The 15,935-nt window shown below is 37.1% G+C and overlaps 1 protein-coding gene across 1 annotated transcript in view; it reads right to left on the bottom strand.

Moving 5' to 3' along the window:
• The window catches only part of NUP210L (nucleoporin 210 like), a 99,380-nt gene that overhangs the window by 43,718 nt on the left and 39,727 nt on the right, over nt 1–15,935 (bottom strand). The window contains exons 11-15 of the mRNA XM_065903697.1: nt 11,328–11,465; nt 10,672–10,827; nt 6,647–6,845; nt 4,334–4,479; nt 540–761 (exon numbers count right to left, since the gene is read on the bottom strand). Coding sequence (XP_065759769.1) covers nt 540–761; nt 4,334–4,479; nt 6,647–6,845; nt 10,672–10,827; nt 11,328–11,465 — 861 coding nt within the window. The remainder of the gene's footprint in view (nt 1–539; nt 762–4,333; nt 4,480–6,646; nt 6,846–10,671; nt 10,828–11,327; nt 11,466–15,935) is intronic.

Raw genomic sequence — 15,935 nt, 5'->3', positions numbered from 1 at the left:
CTGGTTCTTCAAAACTGATAAACATAGATGACACTTAAAATTTCCCTACCTCACATTCTTTGGAGATGAAAAACTATATATCTTCTAGTCTATACAACAAGGAGTTGAATTATAGTGATAAAATGATTGAAATAAACTCCCTGCTACAAAAAGATCTTGAACTATTTGGTTAATGAACTCTTAGAATTCTCAAATGAGCAAACTAAAACCTTTGGGTACATTTAAAGGATAGTAAGGTTTAAAAGATGACTGGATGGCATCACCGACTCGATGGACGTAAGTTTGAGTAAACTCCAGGAGCTGGTGATGGACAGGGAGGCCTGGCGTGCTGCGATTCACGGGGTCGCAAAGAGTCGGACATGACTGAGGGACTGAACTGAACTGAAGGTTTAAAAAAACAAATCTCTTAGTCAATAATTAGAATTTTCCTATCTAGTCCATAAACTAAATTCATTAGCATCTGAAAAGGGATGGCTAGAAGGACGAAAGACTTAGTGTATTGTTGCTAAAAGAAATGTTAAAAAAGATAATTTTCCTACTTGTTCCCCTAAATCCAGGCACAGGACCCGATAGATGTACTGATTCTGTTTTCTTTTAGCTGGCAGTCGGACTTGTGTTATTCTAATTTTCTCTGTCTTCTCCACGCTCAGCTCCAGAAAGAACCGTGAGGGCTCCAGGACCCACGGCTGAGGGCCCCCTTCAAATATCATCTCCTTTACAGAGTGCCATGTCACCAACGCCACTTCCACAGGGTTCAGAGCCTGACGACAGTTAAAGAAATTAATTCCTAACTCGTTAGAGAATTCAACAGTTTTCTAAAGTGAAAAACTGGTTATCATGTAAAAGACAGTAGAATTAATTCCCAAATTAGGAGACATGTATGTCATGCCTCTTATTTGGAATGGTTCTCAATCTCTGTTCTAATTTGGATCCCACCCATCATTCAACCAAATTCATGTGTCACCCTATCCATTAATTTGTCTAATGATTCCAGACCACAACTACTGTATCCTCTAAGCTCTTATAATAGTTATCACTACCATTCATCTGTATACTTATTCTCTTATGCCATTTAAATGTGTCAAATCTTCATAAATATACATCTGATAATTCTTCTTAACTCTCTAGTTACATGAACTTCTTAAGAGAAGATCTTATACCCCAAATTTTTAAAAGGGTCTCTCTTCCTCAGTGCAATTTAGTATGATGTTGTACACATAAAAGGTATTTGAATAAATAACTGCATAAACATTTTCTTTTTCTTTTTTCTCTTTTTAAAAACTTGAAGTATAGTTGGCATACAACATTATACTTGTTTCAGGTGTGCAACATAATGATTTGATACTTGTATACACCGTAAAATAATCACAATGTCTAGGTACCATCTGTCATATTGTATAAGAATTTTATTTATTTATTGTTTTGGGCTGCAGTGTGCAGGCTTCTCATTGCAGTGGCTTCTCTTGCTGCAGAGCATGGGCTCTAGGTGCACAGGCTTTGGTAGTTGCAACACACAGGCTTAATTGCCTGGCAGCATATGGGATCTTCCCAGTCTAGGGATTGAACTCATGTTCCCTGCATTGGCAGGTGCAGTCTCAACCCACCGGACCACCAAAGAAGTCCCTGTATAAGAATTTTAAGTGGATATTTTACTAAAGTATCAAAGAATTCCCACCATAAAAATCTGAATGTAATACATCTATACAGTTCATCTGTTTCTCAAAGAACTCTCACCTTCAGGTAGTCAAGATAGGTATTATTCACTCCAGTATACAGAGGAATTGTATTCTACTTATAGATGAGGAAACTGGTTTTAGGGGAATGGAGTATTCTCAAAGTGTAGGTTAGTTTTGTATGGCACACAGTGTCTATAACACTGACTAAGTTGCAAAATGAAATATATAGTTGAAGCAATCATTTCAAAAATGTAAGCAAACCATGTTTTAGTATTTCTTCTCTGAACTAGTCAATCATATATATATGATTCATATATACTGATTATTCACATATTCATATATACTGAATACTATTAACATTAAAATTCCTCTAATGGCAGTATTCTCTTGAAAATGTACACATAATTCAATTCAACAAGTATTCATTGATGGCCTACTGGTGATATAGTAATATCAACAGAAAGCCAAAATAAAGCCCTGCCTCACAGTGAAGCTAATAGTCTGGAAAAGACAGATCTGAAGTAGGTAAAGAGTATAATAAGTGTTACAAGAAGGCACAGCAGAGAGTGCCAAACAAACCTCAAATAGAAGAAATTAAAATAGTCAGAGGTGTCATAGAAAGTTTCCCTGAGAAAGCAAAACTGGAGTTATTCCTTGTTCCTAGATGTATAATAGTCTAAAACTAATCAGATCAACTGAATTGGACTGATACATAAGGACAAACTGAGAACTATATCATGTACTAAAACATAATACTGATAACAAAAGTAAAACATACATATATTTTTCAGCAGCTAAAAAAAAAAGATATATGACCAAAGCACTAGGTAGAAATAGAAAATCATCTTACTTCTTTTAAGGAGAGTTTTCATTTAGGGGAGATCTGATTTGTGAGACATTCAGTAAATATAAAATTAGAGTAAGGATAATGATAAAAACTAAGATAAAATCTTACAAAATGACAATGAGCTGCAGCCAAGCACTCTTACTTAATTAGGCAAGAAGGATAATTCAGCCACTAAGAGGATGAATGAAATATGCTCAGACTGTATGTTTAATACAGACTGGGGAATTCCCTGGTGGTCCAGTGGTTAAGAATCTACCTGCCACTAATAAAATAATATTTAAGGAAAAAAAAAAAAAAAAGAATCTACCTGCCAGTGCAGAGGACACGGGTTCAATCCCTGGTCCGGGAAGATTCCACGTGCTATGGGGCAACTAAGGCCATGTGCCACAACTACTGAGCTCATGTGCAGCAACCACTGAATCCCGAGGACCTAGAGCCTGTGCTCTACAAGAGAAGCCGTCACAATGAGAAGCCTGTGTACTGCAACAAACAGTAGCCCTGCGAAAGCTTGCATGGAACAACAAAGACCCAGTACAGCCAAAAATAAATAAATAGGCTGTACAATGTACAAAGAGGCCAACTCAAAAATGCAAATTTTAATGAACAAGTTACCTTTTTCAAATTAACAACTTTTCTTGCTTCTTTCACCAAGGTTAACATTTCCTCTATGGATGCCTCCTCATTGCAAAAGGCATTGAGTCAGGTTTGTCAGTATGTATCAGCAAGAACTTACAGACATCAATTTTAGTTCCTGAAGGATTCAAATACGTAGAAAGCATGCCAGGCTCTATCTACTTTTATTTTGAACTGCCACCTGTCATAATCTCCCAATTTTAATGGCCAGTCTTTGGGGTCCAAAATAATGACTGTTGTGCTGAGAATTCATAAGTATAAAGGGTAAAAAGATAATTGATTTCTCTCCCTGATATGGAAGGCTTTCTTTCAGAGTTCTTCAAAAGAGAGTATACTAATCAGTTCTTCAGTTGCTAAGTCGTGTGTGACTCTTTGTGACCCCATGGACTGCAGTACACCAGGCTTCCCTGTTTTTCACCAGCTCCTGGAGCTTACTCAAACTCATGTCCATCGAGTCAGTGATGCCATTCAACCATCTAATCCTCTGTCGTCCCCTCCTCCTCCTGCCTTCAATCTTTCCCAGCATCAGGGTCTTTTCCAATGAGTCAGTTCTTCACATCAGGTAGCCAAAGCATTGGAGTTTCAGCTTCAGCATCAGTCCTTTCATTGAATATTCAGGACTGATTTCCTTTAGGATTGACTGGTTTGATCTCCTTGCAGTCCAGAGGACTCTGAAGAGTTTTCTCCAACATCAAAGTTCAAAAAATAGAGTATACTAATATTCTATATCTTATGCAGGGTAGTGTTACAAAGATACATACATATGTGAAAATTCAAATAGTTCCTTAAGATTACTGTACTTTATATTCTATATCTTATGCAGGGTAGTGTTACAAAGATATATACATATGTGAAAATTCAAATAGTACCTTAAGATTACTGTACTTTACTATAAGTTTTTTATACCTCAGTAAAAAAAGAGGAAAGAAAGGGGAATATCTAAAATTTGGTGATACAACTTTTAAATATTTCTGTGGCAGAAACATAAGAGCATAACCTTTGTGATACTGAAGGTTGATGAGGGTGCTGTAGATCTAGAAGCAAGAGAGTGTTAAGTAAGGAAGAACACAATTATCACTGATCTTTAATAGAGATTAGAGATAGCTAGGAAGTCCCCAAGTGAACAGAGTAGGGTCCATGAGAAGATATGCCAATTCCTTAGAAGGAACTAGCTCACCTTTAGGGGTTCATAAGCAGCAAATGTGGCACTGCTATCCAAGTACTCTTCATAATCAGCCACACTAACAGTTACCAAAGTATGGCCACGAGATTTGGCTGCTATCTGTGCACTAGAACAGTGTGTTGGTCCTGGTCTTTGAATACCTGCAAATCAAAAAACAACTTCAGTAGGGTAATAAGCAACCAATCTTCAAGGAAATCGGTCTATAGAAATATAAGAATTTTAATATATCAAAAAATTCTTAATCTCATACACTACTATACACCAATTATTTATATTAAGTTGATATATAAAAGTATGTTCTTTCTATTAACAAATATATATCATGTAAGACACAATTCTATGTAAGGTAAGGATACAAATATGAACAAGAATCCTGACCTCAATGCACATATAGTTTAAAAGGGCATAATAGTTTAATGTTTAATAGTTTAATAAATGTTTGATAGTTTAATAAATTAATAATTATTTAATATTTTAATATTTAATTTATATCATTTAATATCAATTATTTATAATTAATATTAAATAATTAATTTGATAAATTAATATTTACTATTTTAATATTAATAAATTAATAATAAATTAATAATTTAATAAATTAAACTATCAGTAGAAAATGATAAGCATTACAAAAGTTTAGAAAACAGAATAATTATTTTTAGCTGGAAAAATCAAGGAAGGTTTATACATGTGCGTGCATGCTCAGTCTCTCCATCATGTCTGACTCTCTGCAACCTCATGGCTTCTCTTTCCATAGGATTCTCCAGGCAAGAATACTGGAGTGTGTTGCTATTTCCTCCTCCAGGGGATCTTCCCAACCCAGGGACTGAACTCACGTTTCCTGTGCCTCCTGCATTGGCAGGTGGATTCTTTACCACTGAGCCACCTGGGAAGCCCCCTTAGATATGTAAAAGAGGGTATCTTAAGCTGACAAATAAATGAACAAAGATAGAAATATAAATGAGATACAAATGTGTATATGAAAGAAATAACATGGGAAATTTTAAGTATAGTTAGTTTAGCTAGAGCTTTATATGAGGTCAAAGCTTTTAAAGTTCCAAATGAAGTTCCAAAAAGTAGGCTGGGTTATATTGTAGAGGGCCTTGAATACTAAACTAAAAGGATTTTGGCTGTTGTCCAGTGGCAATGAAAAGCTTCTCAAAGTTTTTGAGCAGGAAAATTAATACTGAAGTTGAGTTTCATGAAGATCTATCTTGTAGCCATGATTATCAAAGGCAAGAATTAGAGGAGGATATTGTTACAGTTTCAGTGAGAGATAATAAAGGCCCAAAAATAGGAAGCCTAAGAACTGAGGTGAGCTGAGAGATATTATACAGCATAATTAGCAAGGGTAAAAGAGAAGTTCAAGTTGATATCAACCTTATGGATGTACAGGGGTTCCCTCGTACCCTTGTAGCTCAGTCAGTAAAGAATCTGCCTGCAATGCAGGAGACCTGGCTTCGATTTCTGGGTCAAGAAGATCCCCTGGAGAAGGAAATGGCAACCTACTCCAGGATTCTTGCCTGGAGAATCCCATGGACAGAGGAGCCTGGCAGGTACAGTCTATGGAGTCGCAAGAGTCGGACACGATGTATTGTGAGAATTAAATGAGTTATATGTGAAAAGTATTCATAATAGAGCCTGGCAAATAGCAAATGCCAAATAAATGTTAGATGCTACTACTGTCATTATTACTGAAAAAACGATGGTGATCAGGATCAAGTATGAAGTTCCACAACAGTAAATGATACTGATCTTTATGAATAGCTTATTCATATTCTTTTCTTATTAAAAAGATATTTTCTCTTTTAGAATAAATTTTATATATATATATATATAAAACGGCACTAAATTCCTCTTAGAAAGAGGTATAGTACATAATTAAAGAAAGAAAGAAGAAAAGAGCTTGAAGCTGGAAAGAGAAGGCCTTGATATGACTAAAAACTGATATTGTCTGGCCACAATGAACTCTGGACATTTTATTCTATTTCTGTGCCTTTGTTTCTAACATCACATTATAATACCTAAGGCAGTTGACAGAATAAATAAAAGTATTATAAAGAAAGGTAATATGTGAATTTAACTTTTAAATTTTTTGGCTGCACCTTGCGGTTTGTGGGATCTTAGTTCCCCAACCAGGGACTGAAACCAGGCCCTTGGCAGTGAAAGCCCAGAGTCCAAATCACTAGACCTCTATGGAATCCACAATATGTTAATTTAGACTATAATTCATAGTTTCTGAATTGTTGATTGGTCCTTTAATTCAAAGACAAAGAAAGGAAAAAAAAGAAAAAGCCTACTCTTAACCTTCTTTGAGAAGAGTAAAGACTCCTTGCTTATCCATGTTCAAATCCAAGGATAAATGAGAGCAGTCTGTGAATGTGATGGCCTCTTTGGTTTCCTTATTTACATGATACATTGCAATGGGGATTTCTATAATCTGACCAATCTCTACATCAGCATGAAATGGTAACAGTTCCATCTTGTTCAGTCTCAGAACATGTATCTGAAGGGAAAAAAATTAATCTTTCAAGAAAGGTACATTAGGAAAATCTTAGACAAAAGCATTCCTTAAATATTTAAATATACATATATGTAACATATATATACACATATGTTTTGCATATAAAAACAGAAACTATGTACCATTTATATGCATATATGGGTGTTTGTGTGTGGGTGTTAGGTGCTGAACGTGTCACTCACTTCATTCCTTAATCAATCAACTTTTCTAAGGATGTAATACCTCTTATTGGGAGTCTGGCAAAATATGAGCACTGAACAATTTTCTTGACTTTTGTAAACTAAGAATGGTCTTTTAAAGCGTTGTAAAATAAAAAGCAACAATGACAAACGACTATGAGATAGAGACTGTATGTGGCCTATAAATACTAACACATTTACTATCTTTTTTATATAAAAAGTTTGCTGACCTCTGATATAGAACACTCTTTCTTGATATCTTAAAAAAATCTTTTTCTTTTTGCTATAGATTGAAGGTCTCCCTCCAAATTCATATGTAGAAATTCTAACCCCCAAAGTGGTGGTATTAGGAGATGGGGCCTTTGGGAGGTGGTTAGGTCCTGAGAATGGAGTTCCCACAAATGGAATTAATGCCCTCAAACAAGGAACCCCTGGGGCTCCCTAGTCCCTTCTGCCATATGCGGTTAAGGCAAAAAATATAGTCTTCTATGAAGCAGAATGCTTTTCCTCACCAGACACTGAATCTATTGGTGCCTTGATTCTGGACTTTCCAGCCTCTAAAACCATTGAAAAATCAATTTCTGTTGTTTACAAGCCACCCAACCTACAGTATTTTGTTATAGCAGCCTGAATGAACTTTTTAAAGGGGAGTGTATGAATGTGAGAGTTGGACTGTGAAGAAAGCTGAGCACCGAAAAATTGATGCTTTTGAACTGTGGTGTTGGAGAAGACTCTTGAGAGTCCCTTGGACTGCAAGGAGATCCAACCAGTCCATCCTAAAGGAGATCAGTCCTGGGTGTTCACTGGACAGACTGATGCTGAAGCTGAAACTCTAATCCTTTGGCCACCTCATGTGAAGAGTTGACTCATTGGAAAAGACCCCGATGCTGGGAGGGATTGGGGGCAGGAGGAAAAGGGGACGACAGAGGATGAGATGGCTGGATGGCATCACCGACTCGATGGGCATGAGTTTGAGTAAACTCCGGGAGTTGGTGATGGACCGGGAGGCCTGGTGCGCTGCGATTCATGAGGTTGCAAAGAGTTGGACACGACTGAGCGACTGAACTGACTGACGGACTAAACATTTAAATAAATTAAACTATTAGTAGAAAATGATAAGAATTACAAGAGTTCAGAAAACAGAATAATTTTGTTTTCTAAAATTATTTTTAGAAATAAATATTTCTAAAATATTTCTGTTTTCTCTTCTGAAAAAGAATAGTCTTTTTCTGGTCACTGTTTATATGTGCCTTTAGTTGCAGCATGTGGAATCCTTAGTTGCAGCGTAAAGCATCTAGTTCCCTGAACAGGGATAGTACCCGGGCCCCTTGCTTTGAGAGTGTGGAATCTTAGCCACTGAACCACCAGAGAAGTCTTTGGCTTCCCACAGTTGATAGCAGAAGTCAGCAATGCTCTCTAAAGGGCAGGAGAGCAAATATTTTTGGCTTTGGGGATCACACGGTCTTGTAAACTACTCAAATCTGTACTTGTTGCCTGAAAATGGCTACAGAGCATACATAAATGAATGACTGTGTTCTGATAAAACTTTCTTTACTAGAAAGGCAGCAAATTGAGTCTGACCCTTAGGCCTTAGGTTGGCTCCATCCTTCAAAGTCTTATTCAAGTTCCCAGTTCTTCATGATAGCCTCGACTAGTCATATCCACAAGTATTTTCTTTTATTAACTAATAGTAATTTTCCTCTATAATTCAAGTAGCTTTAAATCATATACTGCTTTCAGTTAGTTCAGTTCAGTTCAGTTGCTCAGTCGTGTCCGACTCTTTGCGACCCCATGAATCACAGCACGCCAGACCTCCCTGTCCATCACCAACTCCCGGAGTTTACTCAAACTCATGCCCATCGAGTCGGTGATGCCATCCAGCCATCTCATCCTCTGTCGTCCCCTTCTCCTCCTGCCCCCAATCTCTCCCAGCATCAGAGTCTTTTCCAATGAGTCAGCTCTTCACATGAGGTGGCCAAAGGACTGGAGTTTCAGCTTCAGCATCAGTCTGTCCAGTGAACACCCAGGACTGATCTCCTTTAGGATGGACTGGTTGGCTCTCCTTGCAGTCCAAGGGACTCTCAAGAGTCTTCTCCAACACCATAGTTCAAAAGCATCAAATTTTCGGTGCTCAGCTTTCTTCACAGTCCAACTCTCACATCCATACATGACCATTGGAAAAACCACAGCCTTGACCAGACGGACCTTTGTTGGCAAAGTAATGTCTCTGCTTTTTAATATGCTATCTAGGTTGGTCATAACTTTCCTTCCAAGGAGTAAGCGTCTTTTAATTTCATGGCTGCAGTCACCATCTGCAGTCATTTTGGAGCCCAAAAAAGTAAAGTCTGACTCTGTTTCCACTGTCTCCCCATCTATTTCCCATGAGGTGATAGGACCAGATGCCATGATCTTAGTTTTCTGAATGTTAAGCTTTAAGCCAACTTTTTCACTCTTCTCTTTCACTTTCATCAAGAGACTTTTTAGTTCCTCTTCACTCTCTGCCACTTCCTAAAAATGTTATTTAACTTTTCACATTAATATATCTTCCTAGCTAGACTTCAGATTCTTTAAAGTAGGGATGACATGTTATTTCTTTGAATGTCCCATGATACCTAATATAGTGTTAAGTACCTCCTTAGTATTCAATAAATATTCACTGAATGATAACACACATGCTAAGTAGTCCTGCAGGGAAAGACAACATAAATTAATGTTTATTAAAAGTGGGAGAAGATAGAAAATGGTTATATAACATAGTAAAAAGTAGTTCAATCTTATAGAAACAAGATAGACAACAAAGAAATGAGACTAGAAATTAAGTGTCTATAAAGTTCAATACATGATAAATACATGATAATAATAACAAAATACAGTAACAAAATAGATAACATTAAGTAGTGAATATATTCCCAGCACAGGTGTAAACACCATCTCATTTAATTCTGACACTAACCCTTTGAGGCAGATCCTATAATTATCCCCATTTTAAAGATGAATTAACAAATGCAGATATTAAATAATTGGTTATTAAGTAAAGCAGGACTCAACCCAGGTCCAGGAATATTTAAGAAATATGTATGATAAGACTGAAATTGAGCATTAGTTTATTTATTTATTTTTGTCTGCACCATAGCGGCATGCAAGATCTTAGTTGCTCAACCAGAGATCAAACCTGTGTCGCCTGCAGTGGGAGTGCAAAGTCTTAACCCCTGGACAACCAAGGAAATTCTGAGGATCATTTTAAAATAATCAACGTGAGGATAGCACTGAAACAAGTATACTATCAAAGATGAAACAGATCACCAGCCCAGGTTGGATGCATGAGACAAGTGCTCAGGGCTGGTGCACTGGGAAGACCCAGAGGGATGGGATGGAGAGGGAGGCGGGAGGGGGGGAATCGGGAAGGGGAACACATGTAAATCCATGGCTGATTCATGTCAATGTATGGCAAAAACCACTACAATATTGTAAAGTAATTAGCCTCCAACTAATAAAAATAAATGGGAACAAAATAAAATAATAAAATAAAATAATCAATGTGAAAAAGAAAAAAATTTTAACGTGTTACTATAATTAAATTTAGACAACATTTCAGAGGAGAAATGAAGACGGTTTGGAAAGTTGCTTACCTTGATTTCCCCATATCGAAAGGGATTCTGTACATCTCGGGCCAAAACAGTGCTGTTTCCCCTCACCCGCCCTGCTGTCACCACTCCTTTAGTGGTTACCATGGCCACTGTTTCATTAGAAGAGGTCCAGGTAAAGTTGCCACTGCCACCCTCTACCTATGAAAAAATACAACCTTATATTTAATTAGTATAAGGGGAAAAATGGAATTTAAGTGAAGATGTAAAATCTGGTGAAATAAAGTTTAGGAAATAATAAAACTACACAATAATTTATTTCTGGAACATTAAGAAAACTGTGATGCTATACGAAAGTAGCTAAATGGGAGAGGGAAACACCAAACAGAGATTATGTGGGTAACGAAAATACTAAAGCGAGATTATGTAATGGCAGTATCACAAAATGTAAAAAAGAAAGAGCACAAGAGAGCTTGACAAAACTATAAAACTCGCAAGGAAAGGATATATGGAAGAGAGAAAGTATACCAAGTCTTGTTAGGATTCAACTATTCAAGAGTATTCATGATTTGGTTGTCACCCAAAACTGAGTTATACACTAGGATTAGATGGAAGTAAAATTTAACATTAACTAAATTTCAATTAATTAAGCTATCAGAGAAACTGACTTATTTGTGAATTCTCATTCTAGTATATCATACCTGCACTTTATAACGATACAACATTCCCATGGGATGATGAGGAAATGCCAGAAAGTTAGGTGTAAGCTTGATAGGAAAATAAATCTTCACTTCTTGCTGATTTTTAATTGGAAATTTTACAGGCTGAACATTTTTATTCTATAAGAACAGAAAAAAAGGAGCAAACCAAGATTTTATAAGGACTGCTATTATGGTCCACATTCACATCTAAAGCATCAGCAAAGTGGTATGTTAATAGACTACTCAACCAATTTCTATCAATAAAAGAAATAAATGTTCTTGTTCACTAGAGAAACACAGCTACTACAGTTCAATAATAATGAAAGAGATTTTGATAGACCTAAAATAAGTGTTACAGTCATGGAAAGTAGTTAAAATTTCTTGAAAGAAGAGTTATATTAACATAGAAAGGGAAGTCATAGCTTCAAAGATCCTTGGCCACTGATCATTTAAATATATAAATTGTAAAGGCAAATGAATATTATAAGCTATTCAGAAGAAAATAAAGAGAACAGTCATAGATGCTGAGGTAAGACATTCCCTCCAGCTTAAAAACAAGAGCAGGGTTTGGGGGATATTCATACAGGTAAAATAGAGTCCTCACCCTCAACTACGTTGGCATTTTTCTCTTTAAAGGCAAATTATTTTTCAAAGAGGCTCTGAAGTATTTATAAACTATATCGCATTTGCAGTAATGGCTCTGATTTTCTTTCTTTCTTAATTTTAATTAATTAATTATTTTTGGCTGCACTGGGTCTTCGTTGCTGCATGCGGGCTTTCTCTATTTGGGGTGAGCAGGGGCTACTATCTGGTTGTGGTACATGGGCTTCTTACTGTTGTGGCTTCTCTTGTTGTGGAGCACAGGCTCTAGGTACAGGCTTCAGTAATTTCAGCACAGGGGCCCAGTAGTCACCGTATGTCGGCTCAAGAGCATAGGTTAAATAGTTGTGGCACACAGGCTTAGCTGGCCCATGGCACGTGGGATCTTCCAAGACCAGGGATCAAACCCTAGTCCCCTCCATTTGCAGGCAGATTCTTAACCACTGGACCACTAGGGAACCCCAATGGCTCTGATTTTCTCTTCATTTCCTTAAGGTGTCTAGCTCGATCATAAACTGAAAATAAGTCTCTCCACTTAAAAGAGCATCATTGCATTTTAGCCTACTGACACCGATTTTGGACTTTTACCTTCACAGTGTAAGATAATTATTTAATAATAATAATAATAGTTTAATAATAAATTGTGTTGTCTTGAGCTGAAAAGAGAAAGATTGAGAATATCATTCTGACAGTGTTTAGGTGATCACTGAGGGAAACAAGAAATTTTCAGGAGTAGGAAGCATATGCTAGGTCTGGTTAGAACTCTAATTCAAGAATAAGGTAATCTTAGTACAAAAAGGATTGGTCCAAGGAAGACATTTTATAACATATAGGAAAAAGAACACAGTATTTAAAAAGGCACTATGCCCTTTTAAGAGTGACATGCTTTTCAAAAATACTGATTGCAGCAAATAGAAGTTTTCAACAGTGTCTGCTTTGGCACATAAGAAAATACAGATAGGAAATAAGAGATAAAAGCAGAGATAAGACAATAAACTGGGATATAGAGGGACACAGCTAATACAGGGTGAAATTCAAAGTGAGCTAGACAAAATAAGAAAAAAGGTAATAAAATTTTTAAATGTCATAGAATTTTTTAAAATATTTATTTGGTGGCATCACGTCTTAGTTGTGCACGCAGGATTTCGTTGCGTCACCCAGCATGCTCTGTTGTGGTGTGCAGGCTCAGTAGTAGCAAGCGGTGTGTGGGCTCAGTTGCCCTGGGGCATATATATGATCTTAATTCCCTGATCAGGGATGGAACTTGTGGCCCCTACACTGCAAGTCAAATTCTTAACCACTGGACCACCAGGGAAGTCCCTTGTATGACCATTTTGTCTGACACAGACAGCACTGGGTTGGCATTAGCAGGGACGCAGTTTAGGAATAACATCCAGGAAATCCTTCCCTTGATTTCCCAACATACAGGTTGCGGCACCAAATATGATCTCAGGTGGCCTTGGTCTGCAGCAGCTTGAAGCAAGGCTCTGTACCTGGGAGACCGAGCTAAGGTCTCGGTGGTGAGAGCATCATAGGCTAACCACTAGACCAGTGTCAGTGACAAGGCCCTGACACTTTGGCTTTGCAGAAAAGAATTCCTGCAAAGATGGAAAGTAGTGAAATAAGACAAGTAAAGAGTTTACCAGGAGGAAAAAGAGTACAGTATGTATGGATAGGGGGATCGGCCTACAGTGCAGGAGACACTGATTTGATCTTGGGTTGGGAAGATACCCTGGAAGAGGGCACGACAACCCACTCCAGTATTCTTGCCTGGAGAATCCAATGGTCAGAGGAGCCTGGTGGGCTATGGGCCATAGGGTCACAAAGAGTCAGACACGACTGAAGCAGCTTAGCACACAAGCATTGGAATACATTCTTAAATAAATGTGGTTATGTTATACATCATTTTAACATGCATTTCTTGCTTTATTTTATTTTTTTTGCTAATGACTTATTACTTGCTGTTTATTTTATATTTATTTTAGACCACAGAAATGATGTTCGCAAACTCAAGCAAGTTTTTTATTCCCCTTCAAAATGAGTCATAGCAGCAGAGACAACTTGCAATATCAACAACACATCTGGCCCAGGAACTGCTAACAAATGTATGGTACAGTGGTGTTTCAAGGAGTTTTGCAAAGGAGATGGGAGCCTTGAATATGAGAAGCATAGCGACTAGCCATATGAAGTTGACAACAACAAATTGAGAGTCATCATTGAGGCTGATCCTCTTACAACTACAGAAGTTGCCCAAGAACTCAACGTTGACTATTCTATGATCATTCTGCATTTGAAGCAAATTGGGAAGGTAAAAAATTTCAATAAGTGGGTGCCTCATGAGCTGACCAAAAATAAAAAAATCGTTGTTCTGAAGTGTTGTCTTCTCTTTTTTTTTTGCAGTTAAATTTATTTGTATTTAAATAAATTTATTTATTTATTTTTAACTATAGGATAATTGCTGTATAATATTGTGTTGGTTTCTGCCACATATCAACATGAATCAGCCATAGGTATACCTGTGTCTCCTTCCTCTTGAACCTCCCTCCCCATCCCACCCCTCTAGGTTGTTACAGAGTCCCAGTTTGAGTTCCCTGAGTCACATAGCAAATTCCCAGTGGCTATCTATTTTACATTCGTCTTCTCTTGTTCTTCACAACAACAATGAACCATTTCTTGATCAGACTGTGATGTGTGATGAAAAGTGGATTTTATAAAACTGGTAAAGACCAGCTCAGTGGTTGAACTGAGAAGAAGCTCCAAAGCCAAACTTGCACCCAAAAAGGTCATGATCATTGTTTGGTGGTCTGCTGCCCATCTGATCCACTACAGCCTTCTGAATCCCAGCAAAACCATTACATCTGAGAAGTATGCTCAGCTGATTGATGAGATGCACCAAAAACTGCAATGCCTGCAGCAGACATTGGTCAATGGAATGAGTCCAATACTTCTCCATTAACAACCCCTGACTGCATGTCACACGACCAACACTTCAAAAGTCAAATGAACTGGACTACGAAGTTTTGCCTCATCCACCATATTCACCAGACTCTCACCAACTGACTAGTACTTCTTCAAGCATTTCGACAACGTTTTTTTTAATGGCACAGTAATGTAATTATAGAATGGATTAAGCACAACAAACTTAGAACTTTATCAGGCAACATTTATGTACTAAAAGGAATGATAGACCAAATTTCCATGAAAGAAGCAGGTAATGACTGTCATTACTAATTGGAAGAATTACTTTACTAAGTGAAATAATTAACCATATTTCAAACCATATTTTTGCTTTTAATTAGGTGCTTTAAAATTACATGTGAACACTGAAAATTAAAAAATATTGCCAAAACTATGTAAAACTATTATATATGTTGATCCTTTATTATGATTTACTGTTATTGACAGTTTAAGTTCAGTTATTTAAAAAATATTCAAATGAAATGTTCCTTATTTGTGAGGAACTGGCTAGAAGAATATAATTTAGCTCCCTAATTCCTCTTTTGTTGAACCTGCCTGGCATAACCCTAGTCCTGATACAGTCTTGTGTTCTGTCTATTCCTGCTGCTGCTGCTGCTAAGTCGCTTCAGCTGTGTCCGACTCTGTGTGACCCCATGGACTGCAGTCTACCAGGCTCCTCTGTCCATGGGATTTTCCAGGCAAGAGTACTGAAGTGGGGTGCCATTGCCTTCTCCTGACAACTTTTTTTTAAAATTTATTAGTTTATTTTAATTGGAGGCTAATTACTTTACAATATTGTAGTGGTTTTTGCCATACATTGACATGAATCAGCCATGGGTGTACATGTGTTCCCCATTCGACAACTTTTTGCATGGAAAACACGACCACAACCATCAGGATGCAGAAAATGCTTTCCAAGAGTTCATCAAATCCAAAAGCATGGATTTTTATGTTACTTGCTTTTTATGCTACTTCATGCTACTTATGAATAAACTAACTTATTTGTTGTTGGCAAAAATATGTTGATTAAAATGGTTCCTGTTTTGTTTA

This window comes from Muntiacus reevesi, chromosome 1, assembly GCF_963930625.1.
Source record: "Muntiacus reevesi chromosome 1, mMunRee1.1, whole genome shotgun sequence".
NCBI classification, from domain to species: domain Eukaryota; kingdom Metazoa; phylum Chordata; class Mammalia; order Artiodactyla; family Cervidae; genus Muntiacus; species Muntiacus reevesi.
The sequence above is the reverse complement of the archived record's forward strand: the minus strand, read 5'-3'. Positions and strand labels throughout refer to the sequence as shown.